The sequence below is a fragment of the Carlito syrichta genome, unplaced genomic scaffold, assembly GCF_000164805.1.
Source record: "Carlito syrichta isolate Samal-C Ts95f unplaced genomic scaffold, Tarsius_syrichta-2.0.1 Scaffold106348, whole genome shotgun sequence".
Taxonomy (NCBI): Eukaryota; Metazoa; Chordata; class Mammalia; order Primates; family Tarsiidae; genus Carlito; species Carlito syrichta.
The window spans coordinates 84,394-101,203 of NW_007050444.1; the positions used below are offsets into that span (position 1 = coordinate 84,394).

Genomic DNA, 16,810 nt, shown 5'->3' on the forward strand with positions numbered 1-16,810 from the left:
GAGCTAGGTGTGGTGACTCACACCTATAATCCAAGCACTTTGGGAGACTGAGGTGAGAGGAATGCCTGAGCCCATGGGTTTGAGACCAGCCTGGGCAACATGGTGAGACATCGTCTCTACAATAAATGAAAAAGTAGCCAGGCGTGGTGGCATACACCTGTAGTTCCAGCTACTTGGAAGTCTGAGTGGAAGGATCACCTGGGCCCAGCAAGTCAAAGCTGCAGTGGTCATGTGTAGCATACCACTGTACTCCAGCCTGGGCAACAGAGTGAGACCCCGGCTCATAAATAAATGCATACATACATGCATGCCAGATAGCCAGGAATTTATCTGGCACAAATCATTTTAGGCCTAGTATTCTTTTTGAAATCTATTTTTTTCCTTTCTTTTCTGAGAGTATATGACTGAAAACAATTCACTATGCTAACAGTAAAAGTGTTAGATGTTATTAAACTGACCTAATGTTAAGTAATAAACTTCTCTAGATCAGTGGGAATTACTGTGGGTCAGAGTACCTGATTTTTTTTTGTTGTTCTTTTATTTCTTTTTTTAATATAAATGTAGGAAAATTGTGAGGCAGTGCCTCACAGAGCAACCATCTACGCGCAACTGGTGGAATCCAAAAGGATGTGGTCATGGAACAAGCTGTTTCCCGTCCACATTCAGACCAGCTTCGGAGAGCAGGTCATTGTCCCTCCTTTGGACTTGGAGAGGTGCCCTGGTGCACCCTCTGTCTGTGACATTCAGCTGAACCAGATGTCACCGGCCGACTTTACCATCCTCAGTGATGTACTGCCTATGTTCAGGTACAAGGAGCCACCCTGGGTGGATGACATTGCTTGATGGAATTTGGGTCTTCGGAGATTCTTTTTTTTTTTTTTCAGTTGTAGCCTCACTCCATTGCGCAGACTGGAGTGCAGTGGCATACTCACAGCCACCCCAGTGTTGACTTGCTGGGCTCTGGCGATCCTACTTAGCCTTCTAAGTAGCTGGAACTACAGACGTGCACTACCATGCCTACCTAATTTTTTGATTTATTGTAGAGATGAGGTCTCACCAAGTTGCCCAGGCTGGTGTTGGACCTGTGGGCTCAGGCAATCCATTCACCTTAGCCTCCCAAAGTGCTGGGATTACAGGCTGAGCCACTGAACCCAGCCTTCAGAGGCTCTTTTTTGTTTGTTTGTTTGTTTTGTTTTTGGTTTTTTTTTTGAGTTGGAGTCTCACTCTGTTGCCCAGACTGGAGTGCGGTGGCCGCTCCCAGCACGCGTTACCATGCCTGGCTAGTTTTTTATTTATTGTAGAAATGAGGTCTCGCCAAGTTGCCCAGGCGGGTCTGGAACCTGTGCGCTCAGGCAATCCACTCACCTTAGCCTCCCAAAGCGCAGGATTATAGGCTGAGGCACCGCAGAGGCTCTTTTTGAGTGGGAAGTAATCTAGCTATGTCACCTGCCTTGGAAGTTGCTGAAAGAGTCTTTTACAATCACCTAGCATTACTGTCGAGGTCACCATAAATGCTTAAAGTTGGAGTGTGTAAGGCTAAAACATGCCTAAGTTCCTGAATATTCTTCCACAGTGTGGACTTCAGCAAGCAAGTCAGTAGCTCAGCAGCCTGCCATAGCAGGCAGTTTGAACCTTTGGCATCTGGCCAAGCTCAGGTGGTTCTCTCCTGGTGGGACATTGAAATGGACCCTGAAGGGAAGATCAAGTGCACCATGGCCCCCTTCTGGGCACTTTCAGACCCAGAGGGGCTTCAGGTAAGAGGCAGGAGTTTAGCATGTTTTCATGTCAATTAGGGATTGTCCACTGTTGTTCATGGGAAAGTAGCAGTTGAACCTTAGATTCACAGGTATTGAAACAGAAGGGACTGTATCAGATTCAGAGGCAAAGAAGATGTTAGGTCAGATGGGGTGGGGCAGTCTGTGTTCAGGTGTCTAGGCACCTGAAAAATGCAAAGAATTGTATAGTAGTTAGATTGAAAAATATAGTTTATTTAGAAAGTAAATTAGAGAAGATTCATCTCCTCAAGGTGGCTAAAGTTTTAGGAAAACATAGTTCAACGAATACATGGTCTGGCCAGTACTTAACAAAAACAGTGGTGGCTGCTCTTTGAGGTTGAATGCCTTTTAAATCTTCCCTTTGATGAGGGCAGGTCATTAAGGTGATTGGGTGGTGGTCTGTTTCATATCATCATGAAAGGACAGGTTAGGTACTGACTGACATCATGTGTTAGATGGCAGGCAGATGGGTGGGTTAGTCAGGTGACTGTTGCCAAGGTGATTGGGTCTGCTTTTGTCATGAAGGTCACAAAGGCTGATTAGGTTAACTTGGTTTTCTTTTTTTTTTTTGAGTAGGAGTCTCACTCTGTCACACCAGGCTGGAGGGCAGTGGCACACTCCTGGCCACCACAGCTTCAACCTGTTGGGCTCAGGCGACCTTCCGCCTCAGCCTTCCAATAGCTGGAACTACAGGCATGTGCTACCATGCCTGGCTAATTTTTTGATTTATTGTAGAGGTGAGGTCTCACCAAGTTGCCCAGGCTGGTCTTGAACGCATGGGCTCAGGCATTCCTCTCACCTTGGCCTCCCAAAGTGCTGGGATTATAGGCGTGAGCCACCGCACCTGACCAACTTGGTTTTCTTATGGCTGGAGGCAAATACTTGAAAAACTAGTTAATACAAAACAAGCTGTAAAACTACTATCAATACTACCTCTGAGAAACTGTTTGTCCTTGATTAGAGGGTAAGCTAGGTAATGTAAGAAAACATGACAGAACCAGACAGTGTCAGAATGGCTGCTCTTTGGCTATATTGACTCCATCTTATGTTCTTTCAGAAGAGTTTTTTTTGTTGTTGTTGTTTTTGGTTTTTTTTGAGTTGGAGTCTCACTCTGTCACCTAGACTGGAGTGCAGTGGCCGTTCCTGGCCACCGCAGCCTTGACCTGCTGGGCTCCGGCTATCCTTCTGCCTCAGCCTTCCAAGTAGCCGGAATTACAGGCATGCGTTACCACACCCGGCTGATTTTTTGATTTATTGTAGAGATGAGGTCTCGCTGCCCAGGTGGGTCTCGAACCCACGGGCTCAGGCAATCCACTCACCTCAGCCTCCCAAAGGCACAGGATTACAGGCTGAGCCACTGAGCCTGGCTTCAGAAGAGTTTTTAAAAGCAGGCAAAGGCTAACTGTAGCAAGGCAGTCCTCCCAGGGTGAGATCATGGTCAGCACCAGTGGATGGGTGAGCAACAGAGAACCTTTGGTGAGGTAGCTCCCCTCTCCTTCTCATCCTGGTGCAGCCACTCTTAGATCTTGGTTCTACTGTCCCAGAGTAATCCCAGGAGGTTCACATCAGCTTGGAATAGAGAACTACAGCATCACTTTCTGTGACCTCAATATCTACCTTCTCTAGTTTAGCAGAAAGTGAGCAGAAGACATGAACTGAATAAGAAATACTGAGAATATGGAAATATGAGATTCCATACTCATAGTAAGAGAAATACAACTTTAGCTTGATATGGTGGCACGCACCTATAATCCCAGCTACATAGGAGGCTGAGGTGGGAGAAGAATGTGAGCTCAGGAGTTTGAGGCTACAGTAAGCTATGGTCATGCCATTGCATTGCAGCCTGGGTGACAATGAGACCCCACTTCTTTTTTTTTTTTTTTTTGAGTCAGAATCTCTGTCACCCAGCCTGGAGTGCAGTGGCACACTCAGCCACCACAGCCTCAACCTACTGGGTTCAGGTGATCCTTCTGCCTCAGCCTTCCAAGCAGCTGGAACCACAGGCATGTGCCACACTGCCTGGCAAATTTTATTTATTTTTTATTTATTGTAGAGATAAGGTCTTGCCATGTTGCTCAGGCTGGAGACCCCATTTCTTTAAAAGAAGAGAAATGCAGTTTTCAACTACAATGAGATATTATTTTCACCTACCAGTGTATAAACAATAAAAAGTTTGATAGTATACTGCTGGTGAAGATTGGGGAAAGAGCAGAAAAGTGAATCATCAGAACATCAATGAAGTGCATTGTGACTCAGTCTGTCAAGATGGAACGTAATGCCACATATAGACATTGGACTCTGGGTGGATTTGTCTGTGTGCAGAATGAATGTGTGTAGCCTGGTTTAGTAGAGAAAGGGCAACCTTAAGGCCAGTAATAGGGACTAAGTTCATTATCCTTTTGGGGATGAGGTAGCTCTCTACTGATGTGGCACAATCTCCTGGACAGATTATTATTATTATTATTATTTTTTTTTTTTTTGAGTTGGAGTCTCACTCTGTCGTCCAGACTGGAGTGTAGTGGCCGCTTCCGGCCACCGCAGCCTCGACCTGCTGGGCTCCGGCGATCCTTCTGCCTCAGCCTTCCAAGTAGCCGGAACTACAGGCGCGTGCTACCACACCCGGCTAGTTATTTTATTTATTGTAGAGATGAAGTCTCACCAAGTTGCCCAGGTGGGTCTCGAACTCGAGGGCTCAGGCACTCCACTGACTCCCAAGGCGCGGGATTACAGGCTGAGCCACCGAGCCCAGCTAGGACAGATTATTAAATGAAACAAAAATAAAAGCCAGGCATGGTGGCTGACTTCTGTAATCCCAGCACTTTGGGAGACTGAAGTGAGAGGATTGCTTGAGCCTAGGCATTTGAGCCCCAGCCTAGGCAACATAGCAAGATCTCATCTCTACAGAAAGTCAAAAAATAAGCTGGATGTGGTGGTGTATGGCTGTAGTTTCAGCTACTTGGGAGGCTGAGGCAGAAGGATCGCCTGACCTAGGAGGTCAAGGCTGTAGTGAGCCTTGATCTTACCACTGCACGCTAGCCTGGGCTACAGAGTGAGACCCTGACTAAAAATAAATAAATAATGGTGCAGAGCAGTAGGTGGGGTACCAACTTTGTAACACCAATGAATAAAAAATCAGAATATATGTGTTTATGAATGTGTAGTTATGTGTGGTGTGTGTATAAGGATATCTTTGGAAGAATTCCAGAAACAGGTAAAAACGATTGCTTCTAGGAGTGGGGCTGGAGGTTAGGAGTGGGAAGGAAACTTATTTTTCACTCTTTGTCCTTGTAGCTTTTGAATTTTCCCTCATGTGCATGTTATTTATCTCCGCCCCCCACACACACACTCAGAGGAAAACAGTATGAAAAGACTGAAAACTAAAACCCCCCTCTACCCGAGAGCATCTCAGGCACCATCCTGTTGATCAGCCTCTTCTGGTGTTAACACTGGCTTTTGTTTTGAATGCTCACCTGCTGGTTCTAGGTATATCACAAGTGTTGACTTCATAGAAGGCCTTAGCTGGCCGGCACCCGCCCCCCCCAATACTTAGGTCAAAGAGTCATGACAGCTGCGGGATTGCTGTCAGTCAGCCTGGACCTATGCACTCCTTAGTCTCTTCTCCACCTTCCAGTTGTCTGGCTTTCGGCAGGCTGACGGGGGGAGGGGACAGACAAACAGACTCAGAATTCACCTACAGAGTTGAGATTGGCGCTGGGCTACTTTCTGCTTCTCCACTAGTGTGATGGGTACAAAATTAGAATAAAAATAACATTAAGATGTTAATACTTTATTTATATATCTTCAGAGCACTACTGTATATATTTTCTCCTTGAATCCTCTCATGAAACACACCAGGTAGAAACAGTAATACCCAAAGTAGGACTCAGGCTAAAGGGATTCAAGCAGGGACTGTGTCCATTGTCCTGGTGAAAGCTCTGTCCCCAGATCTTCTGACTGAGTCTTGTGTCCTTTCTCTCCCAGCGATCACTTTTGGACTGTTTGGAATTTTGAAAGCCGCTAATGAATCTCCCTCGTGAATTCACAGAACCACTTTGATCCAATATATTTAGCCTGTCTCACCTTGGCACAGTGGGTTCTGTCACCAGCTCTTTAGCATTAGGATCCAGAGGCCCCCTGTGGTGGGTAGTGTGGGAAGGATAGGATGACAGGGAAGCACCAGGGGAGCACAGGTGAGGTCAGGGAAGGCCTCTCCTTTGTTTGGATAAATTTGCATACTATGGGAATGAATTACAGGTTTAAGAGTACCTGTTTTACCTTCCTTGATGCTATTTATTTTTTCCAGAACATGTCTGGTTATATTTTCATTTTCTAGCTTTTGTGTTTAAATAAGCATCTTGGGTATGGGGGAATGTCATTCTCTTGCCTTTTTGTTAAATTCAAGACCAGGTGGGTGGGTGCATTCCTTAGGTGCCGAGCATTCTCTTGGAGTCCCTGTGGGGTCAGTTTTCTTTAGTTCCTGAAAATGACAGAGAATAAACTGGCAGTCATCTCATCAGAATTGAGCCAGGCATCTACTTTTTCAGCAGTTCTTTCTTTTTTGAAAAGAGGCTTAAAGATTATAAGAGTAATAAGTCTCATTATGTAAAACAAAATAAATAAAAAATTGCTGATGGTTCCATCACCCAAATAACAACCTTTCTTAGGTCTCCTTCCAAATGTGTGGATCTTGTCCAGTGCTCTTCTGTCTTTTTCGTGCTGTCTCATAGCCTTCATAGTCGTCATTCTGCACTTGATCTTAGCCAGAAGGCTGAGAAGCAATCATAGTCATCATTCTAAAAGTCTGAGTATTCTGCAGAGGAATTGTATTTCCAGTTCTGGACTGCGAAACATTTGGGATGGTTCCAGTTTTTGCTAGTGTAAATAACTGTGATTTGCATATTTATGTGAATGTAGCTTTTTTTTTTGGTTTGGTTTTTGTTAGGATAGAATTTTATATGTGGGGATTCATAGTAAGGATCAGCACAGTTTATTAAAAGCTGATTCTGGATCATTGAAAACCATATTTGAAAATTTAGAGTGTTTCACTTCTTTAAAAACTCCATTTAATTCAAAGTAATAAGCCAAACAAAATCTTTCTCTACCCTTTTCCCAATTTTTCTGAAAAATTTAAATCAACCTATTAAGTAAAAATGAACACTGATAGACTTTTCTTAATTTTACCAATTGTTAACATTTGCCATATTTGCTTTATGTCTCTCTGCCTCCTTCTCTCTACTCAAACAGACACACCCATGTTTGCTACATTATTTGAAAGTAAGTTGCAGTTACCTGACACTTTACTCTTAAATACCTCAGCATGCATCTCCTAAGAAGGAAAATGTTCTCCGGTATAAGCAAAACACCATGGTCACTCCTAAGAAAATTTACAGTGATTCTATAGTATCGTCTAAATATGGTTCAGAATAAAACTGAATTGTCTACAAATGTCTTTAATAGCATTTGTTTCCTTGATCTAGGATCCAGTTAGGTTTAATACATTACATTTGACTGTCTTGTGTTTTGAAATCACTTACAAGACAAAAGTAAACTTCAAGTTTGTCAAACCCTTTGGAATATGTGCCATGAGACTGTTCAAAATGGGGTTTAAACCACTAGGTTTAAGCCTTTTTTTTCCCTCTACAAATGAAACATTAAGCATAGCCCAACATGTCAAAGAGAGTATTGGTGCTGCTCCGGTGGGGTGGAGCCTGAAGCCTGCACTTGACCCCTGCTGCCCTTGGGTTCATGAGTCTTCCTAAAGCCAGCAGGGTTTTGGCAAGTTGTTGGGCCACTGGCCTTTCTGACGTAAGAGGTTTTTCTCTTTATCTCTTCAGCCACAGTAGCCAGCTGTAGTTTACATCGTGGTCTCCATGAAGACTGATGCTTGACTTGATGTTTGACTCTTCGATTAGAAGGGTGGCTCCTGTTGCAACTTGGTGACAGCTAACAATCTGCTCCTTATTTCAGTGGCGGGACCACTGGATGCAATGTGTATACTTCTTGCCACAAGAGGAGCCCGTGGTACAAGGCTCAGCCCTCTGCCTGGTAGCCCACCACGATGACTACTGCATATGGTACAGCCTGCACAAGACCAGGTATGGGATGGAGGACTGAGACTTGAGACTGAGTTTATGTAAATCCTGCATTAGAGGCATGAATAGCCAATTGTATCTGAACAGAATAAAAAAAACCAAAGGTTTGTGACTTTGTTCACTGTGTGTCAGTGCCCGTTCTTGTGTACTAAGAAGAGTTCACGGGTTGCTGGACTCTGGAGCAGACGTATATGAAAAGTCTTAAATTGGAGGGCCCTGTAACTTCCAGAGCCTACTGGGGAGCCAGTGTCCAGACTCATACCCTCTAGAAACCTGTGGAGATGCTCATCACCTGTATATATCTTTCATCTCCTGGCCCAGCCCTGAAAAGAATGAGAAAGTCTGCCAGATGCGCCCTGTGTGTGACTGCCAGGCACACCTGCTCTGGAACCGGCCTCGATTTGGAGAGATCAATGATCAGGACAGAACTGATCAATACATCCGGGCCCTGAGGACTGTAAGTGTCCAGCCCTTGGGTGGTTGTGGACAAGAAGGGGCCCTGGCACTCTGCTTATGATTTGCTAATTTTGTTTTCTGTGTTCCTTTGTCTGTGAGTGACTTCAGTTAGCTCCTTCTGGGGTGCCACTAGAGAGAAGAGCTTGTTTCTGGAATTCCTAGAGGACTTAATCTCTGCTCTCCTGGGAGAGTTTGTGGCTAGGAGCCTTCCCCCAGCCTCTGCATGTGTCCTGGGATGCCTTTGCAGATACCAATAATTGTTATAGGTGACCCCAATGAGTTCAGCCACCACTCTTCTCTTCATCTGTTGCCACCTTTCTAACATTTTCTGAAATGTGAATTTGATCATGTAACTCCTGCCTAAAAACCTATTCTCCATGCTGCCTGAAGGAGGGGACTCTCAGCTTGGGAACTACAGATAGGGGTTCAGGGGGTCGGGGCTCTTGGAGGTACATACAGAAATATGTGCATATATATGCATTTTGTGGGGCAGGGGAGGATCCAAGTCTCTCAGAGGAGTCTGCTGTGACCCTCTCTCAGAGGAAGTCACTTGTGAACACTTGAGCCTTGCGTGTGCTGTCACCAGACAGGGAAGAAACCTGTGGTTGTGACCTAGGAGGTGGCCTGTCCCAGTGGGGCCTCTAAACTGAGTTGAGGAGATCTATGCTGTCTGTTGGTACAAATGGGGAGATGTGAGGTGTATTTGAGGGTTGGCATGGTTACTGCATGGGTGGGAGGCAAGCATGACCACATGGGGGCATACGAGGATCCAGCCAGCAGTTAGCAAGGATGGACCAAGGAGATCAGGTTTCATGACCAGTGTCTGAGCGAGTAGGGGAATAGAAGGAAGGCATTTCTGACATCTTGCCAACAAGAATCTTATGACACACTGTAAGAAACCCTGTGCTGAGTTGCCCTTTCCCTGCAGGTACTGAAACCAGACAGCATCTGCCTCTGTGTCAGCGATGGCAGTCTGCTCTCCGTGCTGGCCCATCACCTTGGGGCAGAGCAGGTACTAGATATGCGCCTTTGTGTCAGTGTCCTGTGTCAGTGTCCTAAGGTAGGCTCTTGAGTCAGGGTGTTGTTTAGTTGGGGGTACATAATCCTGCAATTAAAGCTCTTTGCAAAGGCTGCTGTTGTGTGTTCAGCATGCTTGACTGAGAGGAAGAGGGCTTTTATTGCCTGTGTGTGCAGGCAAGAGTCAGGCTGTAGGATCCTTGCTGTGGTCAACAGAAAGTAGGTGCCATCCCAGGTAGGGGATGAGCACAGGTAGAGTTGTTACAGTGATGTCCTCTGCCTTGGATTGGTCTTGTCTCATTTTCACCTTTAATTTCTTCCTCTGTTGAGTGAATCTCTTAGAACTAATAGCTTGGTGTTCTCTTTAGGTATTTACAATAGAGAGTTCAGCAGCTTCTCATAAACTGATGAAAAAAGTAAGTGATAATTATTGTTGCTAAAATAATGAGAGGACCTATGGGACCTTCCTTCCCAAGTCTAAGGATTGATGGCTTTGAAGTAGGAGGAGCAGCTGCTGCCAGTGAGAGCTCCCCTCTGTTATCTTGGCTCCCATCTAGAGAGCAGCCCAGAAGGCTTCTGGGGCTGTCATTGAAATAGAAGCAGATGTTTGCACTCTGCTTTGTTTTTTGTGGCTGAAGAAGTGTAGGCTTTTCTCCTCACTTCACACAAAACTATGAAAACTGAACTGCTGCAGTGGATAGAACTGAACATATGATACATTTCTGGGACACCAGGACCCAGGGAGTCATTGCTATAGCCTGATCAGAGATGGTGTTTTTCTCCCTGGACAGTGATTGGTTTGATTTTCTCTCCAAAGAAGAATCCACCTCCACCAGTACTACAGGACTGGGCTAAGTCATACTAGGTACTTGCAAGATAAATTTCTTTTGCTGCTACAACATTTTGCTCATGATCTTATCCTTGGTGTATAGGATGCTCTGGAGGAGAGAATTTCCACAAAGCAGATAAAAGTGGTGCTCCAGAACTATTTGATCAGAAAACTTGAAACAAACAGATACTTTGAAAGGGTTTGTTTTTTTTTTTTGCCAGGTGTGGTATCTCACACCTATAATCCCAGCACTTTGGGAGACCAAGGTGAGAGGATTGCTTGAGCTCATGAGTCCAAGACCAGCCTAGGCAACTTGGTGACCTCTTCTCTACAATAAATCAAGAACAATTTGGCCATATGTGATGGCATATGCCTGTAGTTCTGGCTACCTGGGAGGCTGAGGCGGAAGGATCGCCTGAGTCCAGCAGGTTGAGTCTGCGGCGACCGTGAGTGTGTTACTGCACTCCAGCCTGGGCAACAGAGTGAGACTGACTCAATTAAAAAAAATAAAAGAAAGGGGTTTTTTTCTAGGCAAAAACAATACTTCAGTATAAATACAGTAATTTTATTGTTTTCTTTCTAAGATCTTCAAGGCTAATCACTTGGAAGATAAAATTAATATAATAGAGAAACGACCTGAACTATTAACAGATGCAGACTTGGAGGATAAAAAGGTGAGTAGCAGGAACCTTGCAGTTATACCGAGGCAGTGTTAGGGTGGGCAACACAGCACTGAAATACTTGGGGCTGCACTTTGTCCTCTGGGTCTCATGGTGGATCCCCCATGTAACTTACCAACTGGGAACTCTCCAGTGTGAAGGCTGTGGTAAGGCTTTCATAGAGCTAACTGATAAGCACATAATTGCCCTTTCTCTCTCTCTCTCTCTCTCTCTCTTTTTCTCCCAGGAGTGTGCTCCTGTCCCCTTTTCTTTTCACAGCACTCCTGTCTTCACCTTCCTGCTCACATCTTCCTGCTGCATCTGGTCTTCCAGGCCTCGAAACTGCTTCCACCAGGGCCTTCATAGTTACCAGTCATGGTCTCCCTGTAGGCTTCATCTTCTCCATCCCCTCGGCCCTTGTACCCAGTGGACCTCTCCCTGCATTCTTGAGTGACTGCTTTCCCCACGCTTCTTTCCTCTTCTCTTTCTGGCTGCTCCTTCTCAGATGCTTTCATGGTTGTCTCCCTTCACTGAATCCTTCCCTTGTGCTATTCTTGGCACTCTCCTCTTGCCCCTCCCCTTCCCTTCTGTTTCATCCTCCCAGGTAATCACACCTCTTCCCTCTCGTGAATCTGACCAGAGTTTGTCTTCACTCTACCTTTTTGGATTTAGATCTCTAAGGTTCAACTGCCAATCCTGTATCTTTCCTTCAAACTGGACATGTGGAGCCTGTCATTTTTAATCTTTTGTGCCAACATTTCATTTATTTTTTAATTTTTTTTCCTTCTTTGTTTATTTTTTAGTTGGAGTCTCACTCTATTGCCCAGGCTGAAGTACAGTGGCACACTCGTGGCTACTGCAGCCTTGACCTACTACTGGGTTCAGGCGATCCTTCCACCTCAGCCTTCCAAGTAGCCGGAATTACAGGCATGCGCTACCACGCCCGGCTGATTTTTTGATTTATTGTAGAGATGAGGTCTCGCTGCCCAGGTGAGTCTCGAATCCATGGGCTCAGGCAATCCACTCACCTCAGCCTCTCAAAGGCACGGGATTACAGGCTGAGCCACCGAGCCCGGCTCTTTTTTTTTTTTTTTTTTAAATAATAGCCTTATTGAGATGCCATTGATTTTTCATGGAATTAACCCATTTCAAATGTACAATTCAGTGATTTTTAGTAAACGTATGGAGTTATACAGCAGTGACTCAGTCTTTAGAACATTTCCATCTCCTGTTTGCAATCCACTCATCCCCAGGCCTACATAAGCACTGATCTGGTTTCTGTTTCCTTATGTTTGCCTTTTCTGGACATTTCACATAAATGAAATAATGCAAAATGTGGTCATTTGCATTAGGCTCTTTTCACTGAGCATAATGTTTTGAGCTTCATCCATGTTGTTAGAATGTGTCAGTATTGTGTTCCTTTTTAATGCTGAGTAGTATTCCATTGTATGACTGTGCCATACTTTATTTATTAATTTATAGGGGTTTTTTTTTGTTTGTTTGTTTGTTTTTGAGTCATGGTCTCACTCTGTCACCCAAGCTGGAGTGTAGTGGCACAATTAGGTGTAGCCTTGATCTCTTGGGCTCCAGGAGCTCCTTCCACCTCAGCCCCCCGATTAGCTGGAATTATAGGCATGTACCACCACACCTAGCTTACTTTTTATTTTTGTAGAGACAAGGTCTCACTATCTGCTCAGGCTGGTCTCAAACTCCTGGGCTCAGCAGTCCTCCTGCTTTGACCTCCCAAAGTGCTGGGATTACAGACGTGAACCACCACGCCCAGCCTTATATACCTGTTTATGGACATTGGATTGTTTCTGGTATTTAGCTGTTTTGAATAATGCTTGTGTGAACATTGGTGTATAAGTCTTTATGAGGATGTATGTTTTCGGTTCTCTTAGGCAGATGCCTTGGTGTGGAATTGCTGGGTTGTACGGTAATTATGTTGAACTTTTTAAGAAATTGCTAAACTCTTGTCCAAGGTGGATGTACCATTTTATATCCCTATCAGTAATGTATGAAGGTTCCAGTGTTTCAGGATCTTCACCAGTTCTTGGTATTTTCTTTTTTAGTGTAACCAATTTAATGGGTGTGTATTTTCTTTTTTAGTGTAACCAATTTAGTGGGTGTGTAATGATGTCTCATTGTAGTTTTAATTTGTATTTTAACGACTGATGATGTTGAATATCTTTTCATTTGCCAATAACTATTCATATGTCTTACCTGGTGTCTGTTCAAGTCTTTTGCCCATTTTTTTCCCCATGCCTTTTTTAAGATAGCAGTTTTGTTGAGATATAATTCACATACCATATAATTCACTTATCTAAAATATACAATTCAGTTATTTTTTTGGTGTGTTCATAAGGTTGTTTAACCATCACCAAATAAATTTTACAACATTTTCAGTACCTAAAAGAAGCCCCATACCCATTAGCGATCAACTTCCTGTACAATATGTGGTCTCTTGTGACTGTCTCTTTCACTTACTATAATGTGTTCAAGATTCATCCATATTGTAGCATAGGTCAGTACTTCATCTTTTTTTATGGCTGTATAATATCCCATTATATGGATATACCACATTTTGTTTATTCATTCATCAGTTGACAGACTTTTGGGTTGTTTCTACTCTTGGGCTATTGTGAATAATGCTACTATAAACATTCATCTACAAGTTGCCCTTTTGTTCCCTCATAGATGAGAGTGTAGAAGACAAATTCTGTAAGCCATTTATATGGGGCACTGGGAGACTCAGGTCACTGTTGAGTAGGAGTGATGAGAATGTCTATTCTTGCCAGGGCAGTAGGCAGGGAAAGTACTCAGGGCTAGCCCTTTTTATCTTCCATGCATCCTCTCATCTCTGACGAGCCCCTCCCTTAATGCCCATATCCTGGGTAGTCTGCCTCCTCAGTCTCTGCCATGTCTTCTCCTCCCTGTCTACAAACTCTGCTCCTTGCCTGGATTGGTGCAGTACTCACCTGAGTTACCTCCTGTTCCCAGCTCCACCTAGAGGTGCTCTCCTCCTTGCTTCATGGTTCTACAGGGATCTTTTAAACCACATTATTTCTTATTTTGAACCCCTAATAGAAGCTTTTAGTGACCCTCCTCTCGCCTCCAGGATGAATCCAGCCCCTTAACCTGTCCTCAGCTGCCTTGGATGACCTGGCTCTACCCTTAGCACGCTTGCCTGATGAGCTCCTGGAAGGGCTTGTTCCTGCTCAGGCCTTGCCTCTGTCGTCCTTCTGTCAGGAATACACTCTCCCTGTGACTTGGCTTTTCTGCCTCCTACTCATGCATTTGCTCATTTACTTACAGATATCTATAGAACATCTGCTCTGGGCCTGGCACTTGTATGATTGCTGGAGACACTGTGCTGCCAGTGTCTCCACTCTTGGTGTCCTCAGAGCCTAGTGGGGAAGACAGACAAGCACTGAGAAGTTGTGATGACAGAGTGTTGAATGGGGATTTACAGGATGCTGTCCTGGAATCCCTTTCTGGGGCTCTTGTTTCTGGGTCCTTCCATGTCCCCTTTGTTGCTGCTGTCTGTCAAATGGTAACAGCTCCCACCCCATCTGCTTCCCTCTTCCTGAACCCAGGACTCTGTTTCTCATCTTTACAACCTCAAGGGCAGACACGGACCTGGCATGCTTGTCAAGTTAAGAAATGGCCATTATTTCCATGTTCCTATGAAACCTGTAACCTATCCTTCACTCCTCAGCTGAACCCTTCTGATGCCTGGATCTTGCTTCTTGCTCTGATCACCAGGTCTCTCTCCTCCTGGGCGAACCGTTCTTCACCACTAGCCTGCTGCCGTGGCACAACCTCTACTTCTGGTATGTCCGGACCGCTGTGGACCAGCACCTGGGGCCTGGAGCCGTGGTGATGCCCCAGGCTGCCTCACTGCATGCCATGGTTGTGGAGTTCAGGGTAGGCCACCTGGAGGGCTTTGCAGAAAACAAAAGCAGAAGAAGGGGGTGGAGAACTTTGTTTCCTTGCAGAGACCTTGAGTGTGCATAGAGCAACTCCCATGATGATTTGAGCCTTTCTTTTCTGTCAGCACACTGCAGGGTTAAGTAGAAGACATTTACCTTTTAAACATGCAGTAATTTGACATTTGAAATGGAAATGGCTGTGTGTTGTCATTTTACAATTGTGGCTTATCAGAATAATTAAAAAATAGAAATTAAGTGTTTCAGAAGACATGCCGTGCGGCTGGCTCTGCTCTCATTAAGGACTGAGGCTCCAGTTGTTAAAAGCATTTTGAGATGGGAGAGTCAGCTTCTTTATGCAAGAAAAAAATTGAAAAGGTTCATTTTAATTTTCTCATCAAAGCAGAACCACAGTCACAAAGTCATTTTGAGAAAGGCATTTTTATTAAAAGGATTTTGAAATGCTTCACCTGAAATGTAGAGTGAATCTCATTTGATGTTTCTTTTATAAGAATGGCTTTATCTCTTGGTAGCTTAGTAGCTCTAGCACTTAATTTCTGGGCATTTCTTCTGTTGTTTACGTACCTGATCAGATTTCCACATGAATTCTGGTTTTCATGGCCAAAGAGGGGATGTTATGATCAGCACCTACTCCCAAGCATAACTCCCAGGAGGCAAGGAGGGAAGGTTGCCTGGCCTGGGTGTACTCTGGGTTGCTTCCTCGGAGGGCCTTTTTCTCTCTCCAGCATCCTCATGCTCTGTTTACAGGTGCAGAGCCTTGGGGGACCAGTTTAAAAGTCTTTCCCAAAGAAATGGTGTTTAGGATGGTCTAGGCAGGAAGCATCAAACCCCAGCCTGGTAGCTTTGACTGGTTTTCTCCTTACAGGCGAGGACTTGGCGTCATGTCAGAGTTTGCAGAGTCCCACCTGAGTCTGCTACAGAAACCGTCCTGGGTCTTTGGTCCCATCATACTCAGGCATCTCTTTTGCAGGTTGCAGGAACAGCAAGATGTTCCTGTTGTTCTTGTTGGCACACTTCCCTGTACCCGGGTGGGTGTGGGTGTCAGCTGTGCCCTGGCTAGTGGGTGTAGACAGGGCTGCTGCTTCCTCACAGGACCTGTGGCGGATCCGGAGCCCCTGTGGTGACTGTGAAGGCTTCGATATACACATCATGGATGACATGATTAAGGTAGGCAGGGGCACATCTCTGAGCATTCCTTTGGCCACAGGCCTCTGACAAGGACATTTGGCTTCCCTAGAGGGACCTGACTTGGGTACCACAGGCAGCATGCAGAGAGCTTTCCTGTTTGGGGCTGTGAGGTCGGGTGCTGGCATTTTGCTTGGCTTACCATGCGTGTGTACCTGAGAACGACTGCTGTATGGCAGCAGGCACATTCTTGGCCCCATTCTGTGACCCAGTCGCCAGCTGGGCCTGCGTGTCACCCCGCCATCGGAGTTGCTCCTGCCAGTGCCAGCAGCTTGTTTTCTGTTGCCTTTCCAGAAGGCAGTTTGGTGACCTTCTGAGGCAGCTGTTTTCGTTTTGGGGTTTCCTTCCAGGGGAGAGTGTGTCAGGAGTGCCCCTGCAGGTTATCGACACAGTAGGTGTTCGTGGTACCCTGACTGCCTGGCAGTGGTGGTTGGGTGACTCTGTGCGTAGACACTCACCCACTCACTAACACTTACTGACCACTCAGTCATGACAGCACCAGTGGTTCTTGGATCCCTGAGGACCGAGTAGTCCTGTTTTGTCCATGTGAGGAGGGCAGGGCAGGTTGCACGGGTCCTTGTGGTTTGTTGTTTTTTTTTTTGAGTTGGAGTCTCACTCTGTCACACAGGCTGGAGTGCAGTGGCATGCTTCCGGCCACTGCAGCCTCGACCTGCTGGGCTCCGGCGGTCCTTCTGCCTCAAGCCTTCCAAGTAGCCGGAACTACAGGCGTGCGCTATTACACCTGGCTAATTTTTGATTTATTGTAGAGATGAGGTCTCACCAAGTTGCCTAGGCGGGTCTCGAACCCGCGGGCTCATGCAATCCATTCGCCTCAGCCTCCCAAAGG

General features: G+C 45.4%; 1 protein-coding gene across 1 annotated transcript in view; it reads left to right on the top strand.

Moving 5' to 3' along the window:
* Positions 1–16,810, top strand: part of PRMT7 (protein arginine methyltransferase 7) — a 45,369-nt gene that overhangs the window by 25,004 nt on the left and 3,555 nt on the right. Inside the window, exons 6-14 of the mRNA XM_021716892.1 lie at positions 565–806; positions 1,574–1,754; positions 7,743–7,870; positions 8,189–8,324; positions 9,252–9,335; positions 9,709–9,756; positions 10,754–10,843; positions 14,594–14,755; positions 15,871–15,945. Of these exons, the coding sequence (XP_021572567.1) occupies positions 565–806; positions 1,574–1,754; positions 7,743–7,870; positions 8,189–8,324; positions 9,252–9,335; positions 9,709–9,756; positions 10,754–10,843; positions 14,594–14,755; positions 15,871–15,945 (1,146 nt within the window). The remainder of the gene's footprint in view (positions 1–564; positions 807–1,573; positions 1,755–7,742; positions 7,871–8,188; positions 8,325–9,251; positions 9,336–9,708; positions 9,757–10,753; positions 10,844–14,593; positions 14,756–15,870; positions 15,946–16,810) is intronic.